Source organism: Peromyscus leucopus, chromosome 11 (genome assembly GCF_004664715.2).
Source record: "Peromyscus leucopus breed LL Stock chromosome 11, UCI_PerLeu_2.1, whole genome shotgun sequence".
NCBI lineage: Eukaryota > Metazoa > Chordata > Mammalia > Rodentia > Cricetidae > Peromyscus > Peromyscus leucopus.
In genome coordinates, this window is record NC_051072.1 from 54913161 (window position 1) to 54931848 (window position 18688).

General features: G+C 46.8%; 1 protein-coding gene across 1 annotated transcript in view; it reads right to left on the reverse strand.

Moving 5' to 3' along the window:
* Positions 1-452: 452 nt before the first annotated feature.
* Positions 453-18688, reverse strand: part of Arsb (arylsulfatase B) — a 164696-nt gene continuing 146460 nt past the window's right edge. Inside the window, exons 7-8 of the mRNA XM_028871646.2 lie at positions 4104-4226; positions 453-2927 (exon numbers count right to left, since the gene is read on the reverse strand). Coding sequence (XP_028727479.1) covers positions 2662-2927; positions 4104-4226 — 389 coding nt within the window. The 3' untranslated portion in view covers positions 453-2661. The remainder of the gene's footprint in view (positions 2928-4103; positions 4227-18688) is intronic.

An 18688-nucleotide genomic window follows, 5' to 3' on the forward strand; every position in this document is an offset into this window, starting at 1 on the left:
TGTGAGTTCGAGGCCAGCCTGGGCTACCAGGTGAGTTCCAGGAAAGGCGCAAAGCTACACAGAGAAACCCTGTCTCGAAAAACCCCAAACAAACAAACAAACAAACAACAACAACAAAAAAAAACTAGCAAATCAGGAAAATGTGGCAATGCGTCTCTTACACAAAACCTCCCTTTTCCCACCACCTACAGTGTACCAGCACACTAGGTCCACCATGACATTCAACTACCATTCCTGCCAAGCTCCTGAACGGTTTTTTTTCTTTATAAAGAATTTTTCTACTCACCCCACATGCTATCCACAGACCCCCCTCTTCCCTCCTCCTACCCCCCAGCCCTCTTTCCCAAGCCACCCCACATCCCCCAAATCGAGGTCTCCCATGGGGAGTCAGCAAAGCCCAGCACACTGCAAGCTCCTGAACTTTTAACCATCACAAGCAGAGGCCCCAGGGCTGACAGAGTTTTAGAAAGATTAGTTTTATTTTGTCCCTCAAATCCGGAACAGTCCATGTGGTAACAAAGAGAGATGAGTTCACAAGTTAATAAACAAATCCTTCTTTAGAGGTAAACACATTTGCGAAGAACTTACATTAATATTTCTAAAGCTACGTTATTCATCTTTCCTTTTTGTATAATACATGAAACCCAAGGAGGTTGATCCTGAGACCTATGCCATTCTACTTGTTTTATTAAACGGACTCTCCAGTCATTTTCTTAAACATTACTTTCTGAAAGTCTCCTTGAATCCAGTCGTACGTTAACATTCCAAGGATAGCCCACAGTCAAAGGATTGACGGCAGCTGCTCAGAGAATAATCAGGAAAATTCAAATAGGTGTTATGTCGTAGTAACCTTCGGTCTCAGAATCCTAACGGCCACCTACAGCTGTTGGACGGGAGGGACATCCAGACTCCCGTCACTCAGACTCTGCCATGGGCTGTGGAGTAAGAGGGAGACCCATGGCCAGCATGTGCGTCGAGTAAAGGTTGGTAAAAAAATGTCATTAGCTTGAGCACCATTTTCTCATAATAGTCTTATCATAACAAAATACTGAATATCAATGACCAGGAAATACTGCTACTGAACGGAAGATGGCTGTACACAAGGACCTGTATCCTATTTGGTGGTTTTAATTTCTAGTGGTCAATGAAGAATAGGAATGAGATTGCTGGCAAAGGAGAATTCCTAGGAAAAAGAATTCTCTTTTGTCCCCCTGGAGAGGACATAACAGCCCTGCCATGCAGGGCCAGTGACTGTCCTGATATGTGGATCGTGCTCCAGCCAGGGCAGAGGAGGGACAGCTGAAGGACAGATGAGCAAGGGCTGGAGGACAGTTATAGTGCCCTTATAGTCAGCTCACTGTGAGTATTTGCTGTTTATTCAGTTAATTCATTCATTTCAAAAATCTACTGGGTGCCTATTATGTCCCAGACCCTGTAGCAGGCATTGGTGTAAGCCGAGAACAAGGCAGCGGTGCTGATGAGGAGCACCGTTTTGGCATCTATCTGGGCTTGACACTCTCTGAGGCTAATCTGGATGGAGTCACATTGGGAGGATAAAAGAGCCTGAGAAAGGGTTGAAGATCAACTATTGTATCCTCATTCTTCCACCCGGAACCCCAGTACGAGGCGTGGAACACGGAATGAGAGGAATAAGGATGCTGCCCCCTCTGCTTTACTAAGGTCTACCCACTTGACATTGGCCACTCCCTTTCTCAAACTGCCCCACCCATCACCTCGGGACAAAGGTGCTTTCCTGGCCTTTCTTCCCACTGCTTGATCATGGCGTATTGGGAGACCCAGCCACAATCTGGCTGGATTCCATGCAACTAGAATAAACCTCCTTAGCAGACGCTACAGACCCCCAACTCCCCTGAGCACGGCCACAGAATGACCAGTCCACCGTTTCTGGGAAGGGCTCGGGACTATCCCAGAGCTCAGAATACTTGGAGTAGAGGGGAAAGTGACCTCAGGGACAGGACAGTGACATCTAAAGGCATGACAGGGGTAGGGCCATACAAGCTGGGTGGCAGGAATCTAGACAGAATGAGCAACAGTAGGTAAGGGTGATAGAATAAAAGCACGTTTAGTTGTTGTGCAAACCAAAACCAAGGCACAGACATTCCTCCAGGCTGGTTTACTGCCATGGGCTTTATTCTCCACAGTGAGGTGAGTGAGTGAGGGGTGAGCCGGCATGTCATGGATGTGGAAAGCTTGAACAAGATCTCACAGACAGGGAGTCCTCACAGCCAGCAGAACCACTAGAAATCATCTGTTCCCTGCCTTTGTTACGTGTGTTTTGCCAATAAAACTGGTTATTAGCAGAGGGCGTTCTAATGACTGACTTGTGAGGCAAAAAGAGCCAGCTGCTCTGGCCTCCAGGACTCAGGGACAGCTTCCTCTGTCCAGTTCCCAGCGTCGGCAGTTTAGGAACCAGTCACCCTGGCCTCCAGACATGAACGCCAGCCAACATCAGGATCTGTCCGTCTGGATTTCACTGGCTTTTGACATGTACTGTGGGTTGAAACTGGGCTCTTTTGGTGGGTTATATAGCCTGGGGGCCAGGTGAAGGGGCTGGGGCTTTTTTTTAAAAAAAGGAAGAAGCCAGCAGAGTAGGGCCCAAGGTCTAGCGTGCACACATGTGCTCCAGCCTCCCCTGGGACCCTACATCCAGGGGCTCCACACACCGGTATCCTTGGGATCGCAGCGGGGGTCCAAGGGTGGGAAGAAGGAAGGCACAGAGTGCTTGTGGTAGTAATGCAGGCGGGAAAGGAGCTTCAGGACGATGTGGGGGTGCTCCAGGGACAGGTCATGTTTTTCTTCAGGGTCCTGATTGATGTCAAACAGCCAGAGCGTCTTGGTCGGCGAGTCCAGCAAAGGTATCTCAGAGACGTTGGATTGAGATGGAGGCGGGAACCAGTAACCACAGCCTGGAAAAAGACACCACACTTCAGTGGGGGAGAAGCACTGTTGGTGGGTTCTCATCCCAGGGCATCTGGGGGACAAGGCTACCCTGGCTTGTGGGTATGGTCACACACACACACACACACAAACACACACACACACACACACACACACACACACACACACACACACACACACACACACACCCCAACCATGTGTCTCTTGGTATTCATTCATTTGTCTCAGAATATGGTTCCCATGCTTTAATGGGACAGATGCTATTGCTTTACAACGAGGGACATTAAAAATACGTGTGGGGTGGCGGCAGGAGGGGGATTTTAGTTGTCACCGTGGCAGCGGGTGGTGGGGGCGGGGTGGGGACGGTATGAATACACTCCCAGGATTTAGCAAGCACAGCACAGTGCAATGCATGGGACAATCCCCAACAATGAACTGTCATTGTAAACACCAAGAAGACTCACAAAGCTGAGCATGCCTACATTGCATCAGAGTCCGTGTAAGCATGCCAAGATGTCCCTTTCTGAGAACGGGGTCAGGGAAGCAGACTCTCGCCCCGGCCACAGCGTGGGTGGAGCTTCTCGGCTAGCTAGGTGTGCTGTGTTTGACAGGCACACGTGTCTGAAATCCATATACGTCTATGAAGTACTACTCAGTGGGATTTTCTCCTTTTACCCGCACTACAGATAATTAAAAACAAAACCAAACCCCAAAACTCAGAGGAGGTTCAGGTTGAGCAGCGGAAGCCTTTTCCTCCACTCTGCAGCCTCAGAGAGAATGTTTTATTTCTTCATTTTTTTTAAAGGCAGCCATCATTTTGGTGAGCTTTGGCTGTTCTTTTTGGTGGGGAGTCTACTTAGGCCACCACAACAGCAGAAGGTTGGGTGATAAGGACCAGACAGAGGCCACGAAACCTCCAGTATAGAGAGCTGTTTTCTTAAGATCTGCAGGGACCATAAAAGATCTGAAGGACTAGCTGGCCTCTCAGATGTCTGAGCAAACTGAGGAGGTTTGGCAAAGAGCCTCGAGGAGCTAGGAGAGGAGAGGAAGGGCTTAGACACAGTGGTAACCTCCGACCTCCCTTTCTATGGGAATGGCCCAGGGAATGAAGTCCCGAGAGGAAAGGAAGGTTGGGGACACAGCCCCTGCTCTGGCAGTTCCTGGGAGAGAGCTGAGCAGTCTACCTGGGTGGCCCGTGAGGAGTTTCCAGTTCTTGTATCTGATCCCGGCGTGGATAGATGTGTTAAAGGCAGAATATTCTAAAGGCAAAGAGTCATTCTTTGTGGCAGCCATGCTCCTGCCAGGACCTGGGAAGAAATAGTTTGAAGGAATTAGATTGCTGTTATTGGCCTGTGTCGTTATAAATCAACATTGTATACCCTTCTTGCAGAGCAGTAGCTTTTGTTCCACACCAGAGTGCAAATGTCTGTCCTGCCACAGAAACGAATCTTTTATTAAATGTAAGCAGAAAGTATAGTTACATTAGATGTCAGTCATAAACCACCACAAATATAAAGGAAACCCCAAAGAGATTAGAAGACTAATCCATCCTTAAAATCACTGCCTCCCGCCAAGACACAGAGGCCATGTGCAGAACAGTGTCTGTTACAGCAACTGAGCTGGGCATTGTGTATGCGTGTGTGTGTGTGTGTGTGTGTGTGTGTGTGTGTGTGTGTGTGTGTGTGTGTGCTTTTATACTTAAATGTTTAAGTGAAATACATTTTCTGTGAATGCTTGTACCTTTGCAGATAGCATATTAAATTATAAATGAACATTTTATTGAGGTCTGTCTCAAGCTAGCAGAGGTTCAGCATACCATAAAAAACTGAGGATACATTTATTTTCAAACCAGTCGTGAAATTTAAAAGTTAGTGAGCAACGCTTTTAACTATTCAACAGAATAACTATGGATATATAAACTCTTAGGAGATAGCATGGGTTATTTTAATTTATCATTTTAAGGTCTTTTAGCAATTGATCAAGTTTCTGAGGGAACAGTCATTAATACTCACTCCACCTCAAGTTTAGAACCAGTTATGAGACAGGCTAGGCAGACTGACCTAAACTATCACCTTTCAAACTGATAAATCACCTACAGAGGACATGGCTTCAGGTCACAGTGGAAAGAATTACTAATAATTGACCCTGGATTTACTCAGCCACCGCCACTGAGCTCACTGGACAGTCCCAGGGTTCTTTTAGAGCACACAGTGATGACAGATTGCTTACATACACCCAGGGCACGAGCTGGCTCTGAACTTAGACCCGGAAAGAGTCTCAAGCTGAGCACACCTAGTCTCTTCTTCTTGGCCAACTTCTCTCATCTTCAGCAGAGAGAAACGCACTACGTAAAGTCAAGTTCAACTTTAGCTGAGGACATTGGTTGACCCATGAGGGCAAGGGATGGGTGTACTCATGCCTGGGAGTTCATATTTACACATTTATAAGCTTCCACGTTGGACCTCACTGTACAATATTTAGTCTGTTTTAGGTTTACATTTCTTTGTTAACTTTTCAAATATGGTCAAGGCAATTGTCTGGGGGACGCTGCAGAGGGCCACGGAACAGGTGGCCAGCCCCGTGAGTAATCGTCACAGTGTGTGGTCATGTCTGTGAACGTGCACACTCAGAACAACTAAAACTGAACGGGGCTGGGGCTGTAGCTCAGCTGCAGAGCGCCTGCCTAGCATGTTCAAGGCTCTAGCATTGCCGACCCAAACCAAAACAACCAAGTGTACACTCCACCGAGGTGATGAGAGGGAGGTGGAAGTTCAAGACCAGGCTGGGCAAATGACAATCAATCAATCAATCAATCAAAAGAGTAAAAGCAGACTTTGTGGGCTGTGCCGTCCCCTCCATCCCTGCAGAGCTTCAGGGCTCCCTGGATTCAATGCAGGGGTTGGCACAGGTTCCACCGGCCATGGAAAAAGTGAGTCCTAACCCTTGTGAGACACTCAGAGTCTGGGCACTGATCCAGTACACATCAGTGGTTTCAGTCCTAAGCACCCACGAGGAAAACCTTTCTGATTTCTTGCTTCTTTGCTTGCAAATATTTTGGCTGTAACACAAACGGATGCTTCTAGTGATGGAGGTGGGTGGGGATGTGGATCACAGGAAGCGGGTCCCCGACACACAGGCTGTGCTACAACTGTGTTCCTCTCATCTCACCCCTCACGAGTTTGTCTAAAGGCCACATTGCAATATCAAACATTTCAGATGTTAAATAAAACAAGCATGTTTTGGTGAACATAAACAAAAGAAAGGAAACAGCTACCTCAGCCCTACTTATATTTATATACATTGTTTCCTTAAAACAAACAGGAACAGAAAATACCCAAACAACAGGTCTAAGGCTCAGTGATGAAGGATACTATTATCTCAACTTTATTTTTCTCATTTTGAGTGACCGAACAAAGAGGTCAGAGAGCCAGCGAACAGATGTTAACATTTTGTCACATTTGCTTAAAAAACTTATTACATTTTATTTATTTTGTACACATTTGTGTATGTGTGGGTGTGGGTGTAAGTGTGTGCATGCACGTGCATGAATGTGTCACTGTGCTATGTGAAAGTCAGAGAACAACTTGAAAGTCATTTCTCTCCTTCCATCATGTGGATGGATCCAGGAGATTGAACCTGGCCGGCAGTCTTGGTGGCAGGTGCCTTTACTCACTGAGTCATCACCAGCCTCACATCTGCTTTTCTGATGAAAGCAACTGGACAAGAACAAGTTGAAGTTCCTCTGTCCCCCTTATTCAGCTCTCTCATCCACTGTTCATGTGTTGCTGCTGCTGCTAGGGTTTCCAGGCATCCTCATCCATTTCAGAGCGTAGGGCCATGTGGGTGTACTAAAGAGTATACACAGCATTGTTTCACATCCTACACGTGTGTTATTATACATATTCACACTGTACACGTGTGTTATACATATTCTGTAACTATCATTCCCTCTTTAGAGTTTTATAATTATATATCTGCATATATTCCCCTTCAATGTTTAGCTTCACCATACAAGATACTGCGTCTTGTCCATCGATTTCTCCGGCCCCAGTCCCAAGCTGTTGGATTAGTGTCTGTTACTGGTTATGCCACAGTGAGTACCGATGTCTATTTCTTACGCACAAGGGATGAAGTTGCTTTGGGGTCTGTGTCTAGAACGGACCACTTGAAAGGTCCATGCTTTTCCATCATGCCAATTGGCCCTCCTGTCTGTAATATTCCCATTCCTGTATCCTAAAAATTGAAAAAAAAAAAAAAACCCAACAACAAACTTTTATCTTCATGAAGGATGTAAACAGCAAGAACCATTATTTTCTGTGTCAAAGAAAGGGGTTCTTACAGACACCTTTTTACATCCCTCTAGAGAAAACCACACAGCTCACAGGTGCATAGCTTGATGCCCAAGAAGCTGAACGTGACCAGGGCTTCAGGGCCCATGGCAGGGCCTCCAAATGCTCCCTCCTTGCTCCAAGGTACCCGCTGACTTAACTCTGCACCGCGATGGCGCTTCTGTCTGCTTTTAAAAGCAATGTGAACAAAGAGTATATATACGGCATGTTACTCTCACTTCTGGCTCCTTTTAATTCGAAAATGTCTAGTCTGATAAAATAAGTCCACAAAAAGTGACCCTGAGGTTCTACGTAGCTGTGGGAATCAGCCTGTTTCCGGTACCTCCTCCACTTCAGTCACTGGAAAGTCCTCCTTGGGTGAAAATCCAACACCCTTCTCTTATATTTGATTTTGAAGCCCAGGTGGCACTGATTTTTGTCTATGAAGAGAGGTAGAAATCAAAAACATATTCAGTGCAAAGACTGTCCTCTCCCATTTACCCACAGCGACACCCTTGCCAACATGGGGTGAGTCTGTCCCTAAAGTCAGAATCTAGTGGGACTCTCCATGATGCTGGGAATGATGTCTGTGCCAGGCTGTGCTTTGGGCACTCACCACATGTGTCTGTGGAATGGTGTCTGTGCCAAGCTGTGCTTTGGGCACTAGCCATATGTGGTTGTGGAATGGTACCTGTGCCAGGCTGTGCTTTGGGCACTAGCCATATGTGGCTGTGGAATGGTCAGTGTCTGTGCCAGGCCATGCTTTGGGCACTCACCACATATGGCTGTGGAGCATATGAAATGTGGCTGATACAACTAACGAACCAACTTTTTATTTTTGAGACAGGGTCTCATTTTGTAGCCTTGGCTGTTCTGAAACTTGCTATGTTGGCCAGGCTAGTCTTGAACTCACAGAGATCCGCCTGCCTCTACCTCCTTGAGTGCTGGGATTAAAGGCGTGCGTCACCTCACCCAGCTATTAACCTGATACATGTTCTACCATAGAGCTCTACCCTCAGCCATATAAATTTAAGTATTTTACTCTTTTTGGATGCTATTAAAATGTCTTTCTGAAGTTTCACATTTGTTTGGTTCGTGTCTACTGTCTGAGGTACAAATGATGACTCTATGTCCCTCTCACATTGCAAAACTTTGTTGAAGTTGTTTTTAATTAGTTCTCACAGCTTTTAAATTTTGACGCATGATTTTTAAAATCACCTCTATTTATTTATTTAATAATTTATTTTGTGTGTTGTGTGTGTGTGTGCATGCCAGGACATGTAAGTAAATAGCAGGGCAATTTTGGGGGAGTTGGTTCTCTGGAGACTGCCATCATGTAGGTCCTGGGGATGAATTCAGGCCATCAGGACCGGGACAAGAGGCTCAGCGTTCTAGTAAGAACATGCCGGCTTACTTCCGTGACCAGCTGGCTGTCTATTCTTTTCTCTTTCTTTCGTTTGTCATTGCTTTGCCTAATTCTCCATTTAATTCTGACACACACAGCGAGAGCAGAAGAACACAGTCCTTACCGTTCCTGACCTATGACGACCCCTGGAGGACTTTGAGACCTCTAAGCAAGTTTGAGTGATTCTATCAGTGAAGGAGTATTACATTTTGTCTAAAAGCTTTTCTGGATCCATTTGATTATCATCTTTTGTCTTTTGATCTCTTGACTCTCATTAATTGATTTTTCAATGAAGGAAAGATCATTCATAATGAAGTGATCTTTTTTCATTGAAAAATCTTTATTTTTCACTAATTTATTTTCAGATGTTAGGCTGATCTTCACCCTACATGGTCACAGCATATAATCTACTTTATACATTTCTAGATTCTGTTAGTATTTTACTGAGGATTTTTGTGTTCAGATACACAGGAAATAATGAACTATTAAATTGGTGTTTTGATAAGCTGATGTAGATGGGACAGAGTGTTGGGCGGAAAGACAGGAGGACAGATTTCATAGACAAGCAAACATCAGGGTAATCTGTCAGGGTTGATGCTAATGAAGATTCAGGAAAGAGTCATTGCTGCGGAGTCTCTCACCCCCACGGCACACAGTAGGCATGTGGGAGCCCACAGAGGTTTCCTAGTGAGATCCGAGCTTGCTTTACCCAGCAGGGCTGCATAAGGGGATGGACTGAGCATGTGCATGGTTACCAGGTGATTGGAACGGTCTGCACTTGGTTGAGCTAGGGGGAGGTCTTTTGCTCCACCCCTTGGCATCTTTAAATAGACCTTTAGAAGAGACAGAAGGGGCCGGTGGATTAGGATCCAGGCCCTCCCGAGGCTATCCTGTGTTTCTGTCTCTCTCTCCTCTATATTTCTATCTAAATCTCTTATTGCTCTCTCCTCAAGAGTACCCTGGGAAAAAAGGTGGGGGTGGGTCCCCCACATAGGCACATTCGGAGCCTGACTGCTGGGTTCAAGTACCAACTCCTCTGCTTACTGTGTGTGATCTTGGCCTTGACTGACCTTCCTGGCCTCAGTTTCCTCATTTGTAAAACGCAAGGTGCCAGTATCTACTTTGCAACTGATTGTGTGGCCTAAGTATGTGACGATACATTCACATGTATCAGGACAGGAAGTCCATTCTGTAGGAGGTATATAATAAACGCTATTATTACCAGTTGTCCAATCTTGGGCAACTTTCTGAACTCCCTACACTTTGGTTTGCTATCGGTAAAATTCATTTAACTACAAGTGAGCTAAGACATAAACTGTGCTTAGCACACTTGTATATTCCCAGACCATTATCAACACTAAAGACACTAAAAACAGCTGATACATGTACTCACTATGTATTGGGGAACACAATACACCATTTTTAAGTCTCTCCTCTCCTCTACCCCTCCCCTCCCCTTCCCTCCCTTCCCCTCCCCTCCCCTCCACACTCCTCTCGAGATGGAGTCTCACTACTGTGCAGTCCTGGCTGTCCTGGAACTTGCTTTGTAGACCAATCCTCAAACAGAGATCATTTGCCTTTGCCTCCCAAGCCCTGGGCACCATTCTCCATCCAAACGACCTACGCTTATTTACTAACAGTGTAATTTGTTCCTGGGCTATGTTTAGCAAACTTTAGCCCTTCCAGACATTTGGTTGTCCAAGTGTTTTCTAATTCAGAATTCTGTCAGGTATATTTTTCACAAACAGGAAAGATTTCGGCTTAGTTAGCTGCAAATACTCTCAATTATTATACACTCAAGTTGAAAAAAAAAACTGTCTGTTTGCTTTTAGGAATGGGCTGTTTACTTACGATGGAGATCAAACATCTCTTTTTACAAATTATTTTTTATTTTATTTTATGCATGTGAGTGTTTTGCCTGCATGTATGTGGGTGTCACGTGGGTTATGTGGGTGCCGGGAATTAAATCCAGGACCTCTGGAAGAGCAGCCAGTGTTCTTAACCTCTGAGCCACCTCTCCAGCCCTTCAAATATCTCTTAAAGTCTACACTGAAGTTTAACATAAACATTAAATTGGCTGATCATATCTTCCTAGTCAAACAAATGGAAATAGTTTAAAAGACCCAAACTCTAGCTGAAGTCCAAGACACAGGTACTTCTTGTGCCCACCGGAGAAAGGCCTCCTGCTGGGCGTCCACATCCTCTTCCACCAGACTTAAACCCATGCAGGCTGCAGCTGGATGGAGACCGCGCTGCACATGTGGATCAAATCTTCAGGGCGCTCAGGGTTTCGTGTCCCAGTCACCGTGGGCTCGGGCCAAGGCTGTACTCTCTCTCTCATCTTGCTGTGTGGCAAAGCTTTACATATCCAGATGTGAGTGCGTACACTGTTGTCTTGTTTCTTATTTTTAAAATCATTACAGATCTAAACATAGAAGTTTTCCCCCTAAAAATAGTTTCCTAAATATTACACGGGCTAGAACACCCTCCCCCCGGCCCCAGCTGATACTTTGCTGGCCCATTCTGATGCTTTGCTGGCATGCCCCGGTTAACTTTCAAGGCTGGAAAAAGCCACAGTGGCCTCTTCACTAGCTCCAAGGATATGGAGAGCTGTGAAGACTTTAGTGGAAGCAGACCCCACACCACCACCCTGTAGTTCTAAAAGAGAGCCCAGACCCCGAGGTGGGTTTCAGAGGCCTCTAGAACAATTGCTTTTGCCACCTTAGTAAGGCACTGAACGGCTCTGTCTCTGTTTCATTCTATGTAAAACAAGTATAAAAAGACAGCCTAGCCAACAGGGTGAATGTGAGTCGGACATAAAGCTTATGGGTGGTGGGCCTTGGGCATCGTGAGTGTCAAGACCCAGGCTGCAGGGCTCCTGAATCCTCACTGGACCTGCCATTGGACTAAGTGCACAGACAGAACCAATACACTAAATAACATCCTCTTCGTCCCATTGAACCTATGACCTTTAAAGTCAAGGTGTTCCGAGCTGCCGAGACTATACCGACTGTGTGCTGCCATGTACTGAAGTGGCTACCATGGGAACTGGGTATGGTTAGGAAATTATTAGAGTTATAGGCACCTGACCAACATTGCATATGCTATATCACAGGTCAAGCCCCACATGAAAATAGAGTGAAACAGAATCATTCATTTCTCATCTAGACTGGGGGACCAGCTGGGGCCTTTAGTTACCCTAACACCCAGCTCTGGTTCTCTGAGTCCCGCTAGTTCAGCCGTGGCCCGTCACGTGGCCGTGGCCTGTCACCCTGGCCCTCTGTCACCTTCAGAGATCTGGTGGTACCATTTCTGTCAGCATTAGTTGTACTTATGTTGGTGTTGGCACAGTGACTGCCCTGGGACAGTCCCACGGAGGACTTTGTGTTTAACCAGCCCATGCCTTGGGTGTCCAGGTGCAGTAACTGCAAAGCTCCAACACATGCCTCCTCTACTTACCCAACTCACTGCTTCCATTGTGCCTTTTGTGTGCACCCAGGGGACACTTACCCTTCATCCCTCAAATACATAGCTCGTTTCACTGTATCTGCGCTTATCACTGCTGTGGGTGACTGTCCTCTGAGCCAAGCAGTCACCATCTTGGGGAGTCCATCGGTACCCTCTTACAAAAGCATCGTCCCAGCTGGGCTTGTTAACTAGTCACACACCCTCCTGGAGAAACGTCTTCTGGATTGCTTAGGAGTCAGCCCGAAAGGAAGGGAACAGAAAGGAGGGAGCACAGAACTAGACAATGCCATCATCCGCTCAGAAACAGAGGCTTACTTACTAACTTGACGTATGTGTGTGTGTGTGTGTGTGTGTGTGTGTGTGTGTGTGTGTGTGAGACAGAGAGAGAGAGAGAGAGAGAGAGAGAGAGAGAGAGAGAGAGAGAGAGAGAGAGAGAGAGACTAGGGATGGTGCCCAGGGCCTCACACATGCTAGGCGCTCTACCGCAGAACTGTACCTGCAGCCCTAACACATAACATCTTGGGCTAGTGCTGGCAGCTGGGCTCAGCCAGGTACAGAAAGACAGGTAAACAGGTAAGCAACAATGGAGAGCGATGCCAGGAGTGTGTGTTTGTGTGTGTGTGTGTGTTGGTGGGGGGGCAGGGACTCTAGGAACCCCAAGTGGGGAATCTTGACTAGTGTATGTGGGGAGAGAAGGTCTTTCCAGAGAAAGGATGGTTAGCACGAAGCTGAGAGGCTGGCAGGCGAAGCAAAGGTTTTCATTTTATTACTTCTTTTGTGGGCTGAGGTGTGAGGTAGGAATGTGATATGTGCACTGAGCTGTGGCAGACCCTGTCATATCTGTACACGCAGGCTGTCATGTTACGGTTTCTGCTGAAATTTCAATGTCTTCATCGAAATGTTCTTGAGGTTGTTTGAAATTCCTAACACAAAGACTGGAATCTGCCTCGCTGTGGGAGCTCACTGCCCAGGCCCCCCCCCAGGAGCCTTGGTCACAGCCTCACTGTGGGAGCTGTGCATTCTCTACTTGCTCTTCCAGTTGTCTCGAGTACTAGTTTCTCAAGCTTAGTCTCACAGCCTGTTACACCCCCAGGGACCGCCTCAGAAGGGCCATTCTAATCCACATATAAACTTGGGGGAGGGGGAGAAGTAGAGTGGATTCAAGAGTCTTCATCTGCACTTGCCTGAAGTCAAGTGAAAAGGCCAAATGCTCAGTGAAGCCACATTGTTTTGGAACTTGGGAGTCACAACCTGTGAACCAAGCCAGACCTAGGCACTCGTCCTCAAAAAGTCAATTAAAAGAACCCGATCAACAGCAGGAATTAGAGAAAGGAGAATCATTCAAGGTGGCCACATTAGGAAGAGGGACAAGAGATGAAGCAAGTCCTCAAGTTCTTCTTCGGGGCTCTGAAGGAGATCGGAGTTCAACTACAGGGCCTCGGCTATACACATCTAAGCGGTCCCGACCAAGGTGTGGTCCCACCTGCCACGGCCCATCATTATCTGGGTTTTAATCTCCTCCTAGAAGGTGGTCTGATGCATTCTGAACTGTGTGAAATTTCTTTCAGAGAGACAAGCTCCTCTTTTGTGGGCACCCTTTCCTTCTCCCAGCATTCCTAGGAAAACTGCCATTTCCTGGGGGTCCATTCTTTGGATAGTCTTTAGAATCTTACTTCTGCTGTAACAGTTACAACACAGCCAACGCCTAACAATGAGAGCCCGGCAGGCAGAGGACACGGGTGGAGACGGCCTGTCCAGGGTTATGCTGGAAACCAGAAGAGTGGAACAGGAGAGAGACCAGGAGGGAGGCTTGGAGAAAACAGAAAGGGAGAGGTGGCAGGGCTGGGAGACAGAGGAGGGTGCTGGGAGGGAGGAGGAGGAGGTGGGGGAAGAAGCCTGGGTCCCAGTGCACTCAGGGGGAGGTGGGGTAGCAAGCAGCTTTGCCTTTCACTTCCCCTGTCTTCCCTTGTTCTATGCCCCACAGGTGAGGACACAGGACAGAGGGACACTCAGAGCCGGGGACTCAAGCATCACTTAGTGCTCAACTGTAAAAAGACTTAGCAGGGCGGCCTGCCCGCCTGCCTGCCATGAAACAGTCTGTTCCGTCCCGGACGTTCACCCGGCTAGTGTGAGTTTTCTCTAACACCCACACTACTTACTGAGAATTCTGTCTGTCCTTGGCAAAATTCTTACAACTTGAAACAGGAGTGTTGGGAAAAATACGCCAGACATGAAGCTAATCAGAAAAAGGTGAGGAAGACTATTACAGATGTTATTTATTACCTATGGGGGAAAATCAAAATGCCCATTATTTTTATATATGCACTCCACGTGATGGGTTTCAAATGAATCTAAGTCCATGATTTTCAGTTTACAAAGTCAATTTCTCTGACACCTACTCACTCAGTCCATATTTGATATGTTAAACGTCCTCGTGAAAAAACAGCTTTGATGTGGCTTGCTCGGCTTAGACCGAGTCCGGCGTTAATCACTGCTGAGTTGCGCATAGTGAGTACTCAGAGAGGAGCCGGTTTATGGGGAACTTCAACAGTTGGTTCATGTCTGACACTAGCCAGGAGTGTGAACTGAGCCATGTCAGCCAAGACACAGAAAGCAACCACTCCTGGAGGGCCTGTCAGCCCGGGACTGTTCTGATAAATGAAACCATCTCCCTTGCTGTATGAAGTAGATTGGTAGAGACCTTCTCATGTTGAGTTCATACGAAATCTTGAATAATTTACTTGAGAACATTTATTTATCTATAAAACAAACACCCACCTTGATCACTGTATATGCTAGATATCAAATCCTCAGAATAAAAAAAAAATGCCAAAGTCTAATTAGTAATGAAGAGATGATTTCATTTAACTCCCCACACTGTAAAATATGCAATACACATTTGCCGCCAGGATAAATAAACACACGGGGTGTTGGGAGAGTCTAAAGGAGATGTCACCTCCCTGGGAGGGGCTCTGGATAAGATGGATATGACAATAATGAAGGCTTGAGGAGCTCAGGAATGATAGATGGCACACACCTATAATCTCAGTGCCTGGGATGCTGAGGCAGGAGGTCAGAGTTTAAAGCTACCATGGGTTACCCTGTGGATGGGGAAAAGGCAGGCTGGGATCCCAGAAGAATGTCTCACTTGGCTGGGTGGTGGTTGCTGTGGGATGATGGTCTGCATGACAAATTGCTCTGATTGGTCAATAAATAAAACACTGATTGGCCAGTGGCCAGGCAGGAAGTATAGGCGGGACTAACAGAGAGGAGAAAAGAAAGAACAGGAAGGCGGAAGGAGTCACTGCCAGCCACTGCCATGACAAGCAGCATGTGAAGATGCCGGTAAGCCGTGTGCCATGTGGCAAGGTATAGATTTGTGGAAATGGATTAATTTAAGCTGTAAGAACAGTTAGCAAGAAGCCTGCCATGGCCATACAGTTTGTAAGCAATATAAGTCTCTGTGTTTACTTGGTTGGGTCTGAGCAGCTGTGGGAATGGCAGGTGACAAAGATTTGTCCTGACTGTGGGCAAGGCAGGAAAGCTCTAGCTACAGGTGGCAGCACACACGTTTAATCCCAGCACTCGAGTGCTCTGTAGGACAGCCAGTGCTGTTACACAGAGAAACCCTGTCTTGGGGGTGGGGTGGGGTGACCCAACAAATAAATAAATAAATTAGAATGCCTCTCTTTTTTCAAAAGTCTTCTCCCTCTGGAGTCTCCTCTTCCATCTCTAAATGAGGCCAATGCACACAAAGCCAGCAGGGCAGTGCCCGGCTCGAGGGGAAAAAGGTTCCATCAAACTGCGCTCATTCTGACGTTCCTCTGCAGAGCTCCTGTACCTTTTTCTTTGTTCTGTATATGTGTATGTAGGCATGTGTGTTTGTATGCGGGGGTGCACACGTGCATATGGAAGCCTGAAGTTGATATCAAGTATCTTCTTCCATTGCTCTTTATTTACTGAGGCAGGGTCTCTCTCTGAACCTGGAGCACACCCTTCTGCTCAGTCAGTGGTAACCAGCCAGACTGTCCTAGGAGTCCTGTGTCCCTACTATTCCCTCCCCCCCTTTAAATTAAGAGACTTTCTATTCATTTTACATACCAACCACAGATTCCCCTGTCCCCCCCCCTCCGTGTGTCCCTACTATTGAGGGCGGTCGGCATGTCTGCCCAGTTTTAACCTGGGTGCTGAAGATCTCGACTCTCCTCACTACATGCAGCAAGGGCTATCTCCCAGAGCCCTCTTCAGCCTTCTCTCCTCATCTTCTAAATGTTTTCATTCCTCCAGATCAGAACTCAACATTCCACTGGGTATTTTAGACTTCGCGGTGGTCTCACCACCTACCTACCCACATTTCTCTGTCTGTGGAATCCTTAGTGCCTCTCACCCCAAGGCCAACCCAGGTACCGAGTGGCCAGCATCCAGCCTCTTGCCTCACTCACACACTGCCCCTTCAGCCCAACCTTGTATTTTCAGAAGAGAAATTCACCATTCATCTCTTATTTTTGGCCTTGGCCATGAAAACAGGCCCAACCTCCTCAGCCTGTCCCTCTGCTCTGCTCTCTGCCTAGCCTGTATTTTGTGCCCATATGCCACAGGCCTATTGTTAGCCTTGAGGCCCAAGTGAAATAGAAAAGTCAGAAGAACCTTTTGTATTGGGCAGTGCATCAGGATGCTTCCATGAGCAACTCTTCTCTGATGTCCCGGACCCCTCATCCAGGTGCCTTACCCCAACTTCTACCTGCTGTAATGAAAGTGGAAGAAACAGACAGACTTGGGCAAGGAAGGGGTCACAGGATGGGATGCTGCAGAGAACCAGTGCTGAGGGACAAAGAAAAGAGAACCATGAAACCAGCCTAGTGCACGGCAAAGTGGTCACGAGAAAGAGGATTGCCGTGAGGAGGCAGAAAAGGAGACTCTGGGCTTGGCTAGCAGGACCGCATGGAGGCAGCAGCCGCACTGGGCAGCTGCTTCTTTTTTTTCTCCCTATAATTGAAGATAGATTTTTACTCACATAGTATACCCCATTTACATCTTCCCTTCCCTCTACTCCTCCCAGTTTCTCCCCACCCCCCTTCCATCTAGATCCATCCCCTTTTTGTTTCTCATTAGAAAACAAGCAGCTTTCTGAGAAGTAATAATAAACCATAATATAGTTAGATAAAGCAAAAACTAGCACCTTGGAATAGCACGAAACAAACAGAAAAGAGCCCGAGAGAAGGAACAAGAAACAGACAGAGATGCAGAGATCCACTTGTTCACACACCCAGGAACCCCATAAAAACACTACACTGGAAACCATAATATATATGCAAAGAGTAAAAAGAGAGAAGAAAAAATTAAAAATATATAGATAAAATAAAATAAAAGGGGATTTAAAAAAAAAAGGGGGAAATCCCTGACACTATGAGACAAGGAGCCTCCAAAGACACCACTGAATTTGTGTTCTGTTGGCTGTCTACTGCTGGGCATGCAGCCTATCTTAAAGAGGAGTTTGTTTGCCCAGTGAGACTCCCATGGAGAGAATGAAGTGTTCATTTGCAAGTTATTACCAACTGGAGCTTGATTCCGGGTTAGGGATGGGAGGGAGTCTACTTCTTTCAGCTCTAGGACCCAAACTGGTACAGACCCATGTAGGCTGTGTGCATACGTCTTCTCTGTGAGTTCATATGTGCATTGATTCTGCTGATTCAGAGGGCCTTCTTTTCTTGGTGCCCTCCATCCCCTCTGGTTCTTCTGTTCCTTCTGCATCTTCTCCCACAGGGTTCCCTGAGCCCAGAGGGGAGGGATTTGGTGGAGATATCCTACTCAAGGCTGAGTGTTCCAAGGTCTCTCACGCTTTGCACATTGTCTGGCTGTGGGTCTCTGCATGTGTTTCCATCTGCTGCAGAGGAAGGTTCTCTGAGGATGACTGAACAAGGAACTGATCGGCTTCCCTAGTCTGAGTCTGCACAGGATCTTGCACAGAATGCCCTAGAAACATGAACTTGGGGTGGGGGGTTGAGGCTCGGGCAATGAGCTTAGAGACAAAGATAAGGCAGACAGAAAAGAGAGCATGTATTTTCTCTTGTCACCGTCTAGTTAAAGTGCTAACAGATGGACTGTCCCGGCCCAGCATCCGCGTGCCAACCACACCCTCTACTCTGATCCTGCCGCAAACGGGCCAATCTAACACAGGGCGATGGCCACTCATCCAATTCACATTCTCAGCCTGTCTCTCTCTAAATACACGTTTTTCAAGTAATTGGTAGAGTCCAACAACAAACGGCTATAAATAGGCATTGTGTGTATAAAAAGAGGGAAACTAACCAAAAATATTCATCCTCAGCCTATGATTAAGATGACGAGCACGGAGCAGGCTGGGTCGTCTGTTTTCTGGCTTGGGATGAAAGAAGAAAAGACTTCCCCACCCCCAGCACGGCATTTAGTGAAATCCCAACCACAAATCTTCACAGAGGATCCAAACGCCTCACTGAAGACCGAGCTCTTCCTGCGTGGCACGGTTCATATTCCAGCACGCAGGAAAGACGTGTCTAGGCTCTGAGCACATTTTTGGACAAGGATGAAA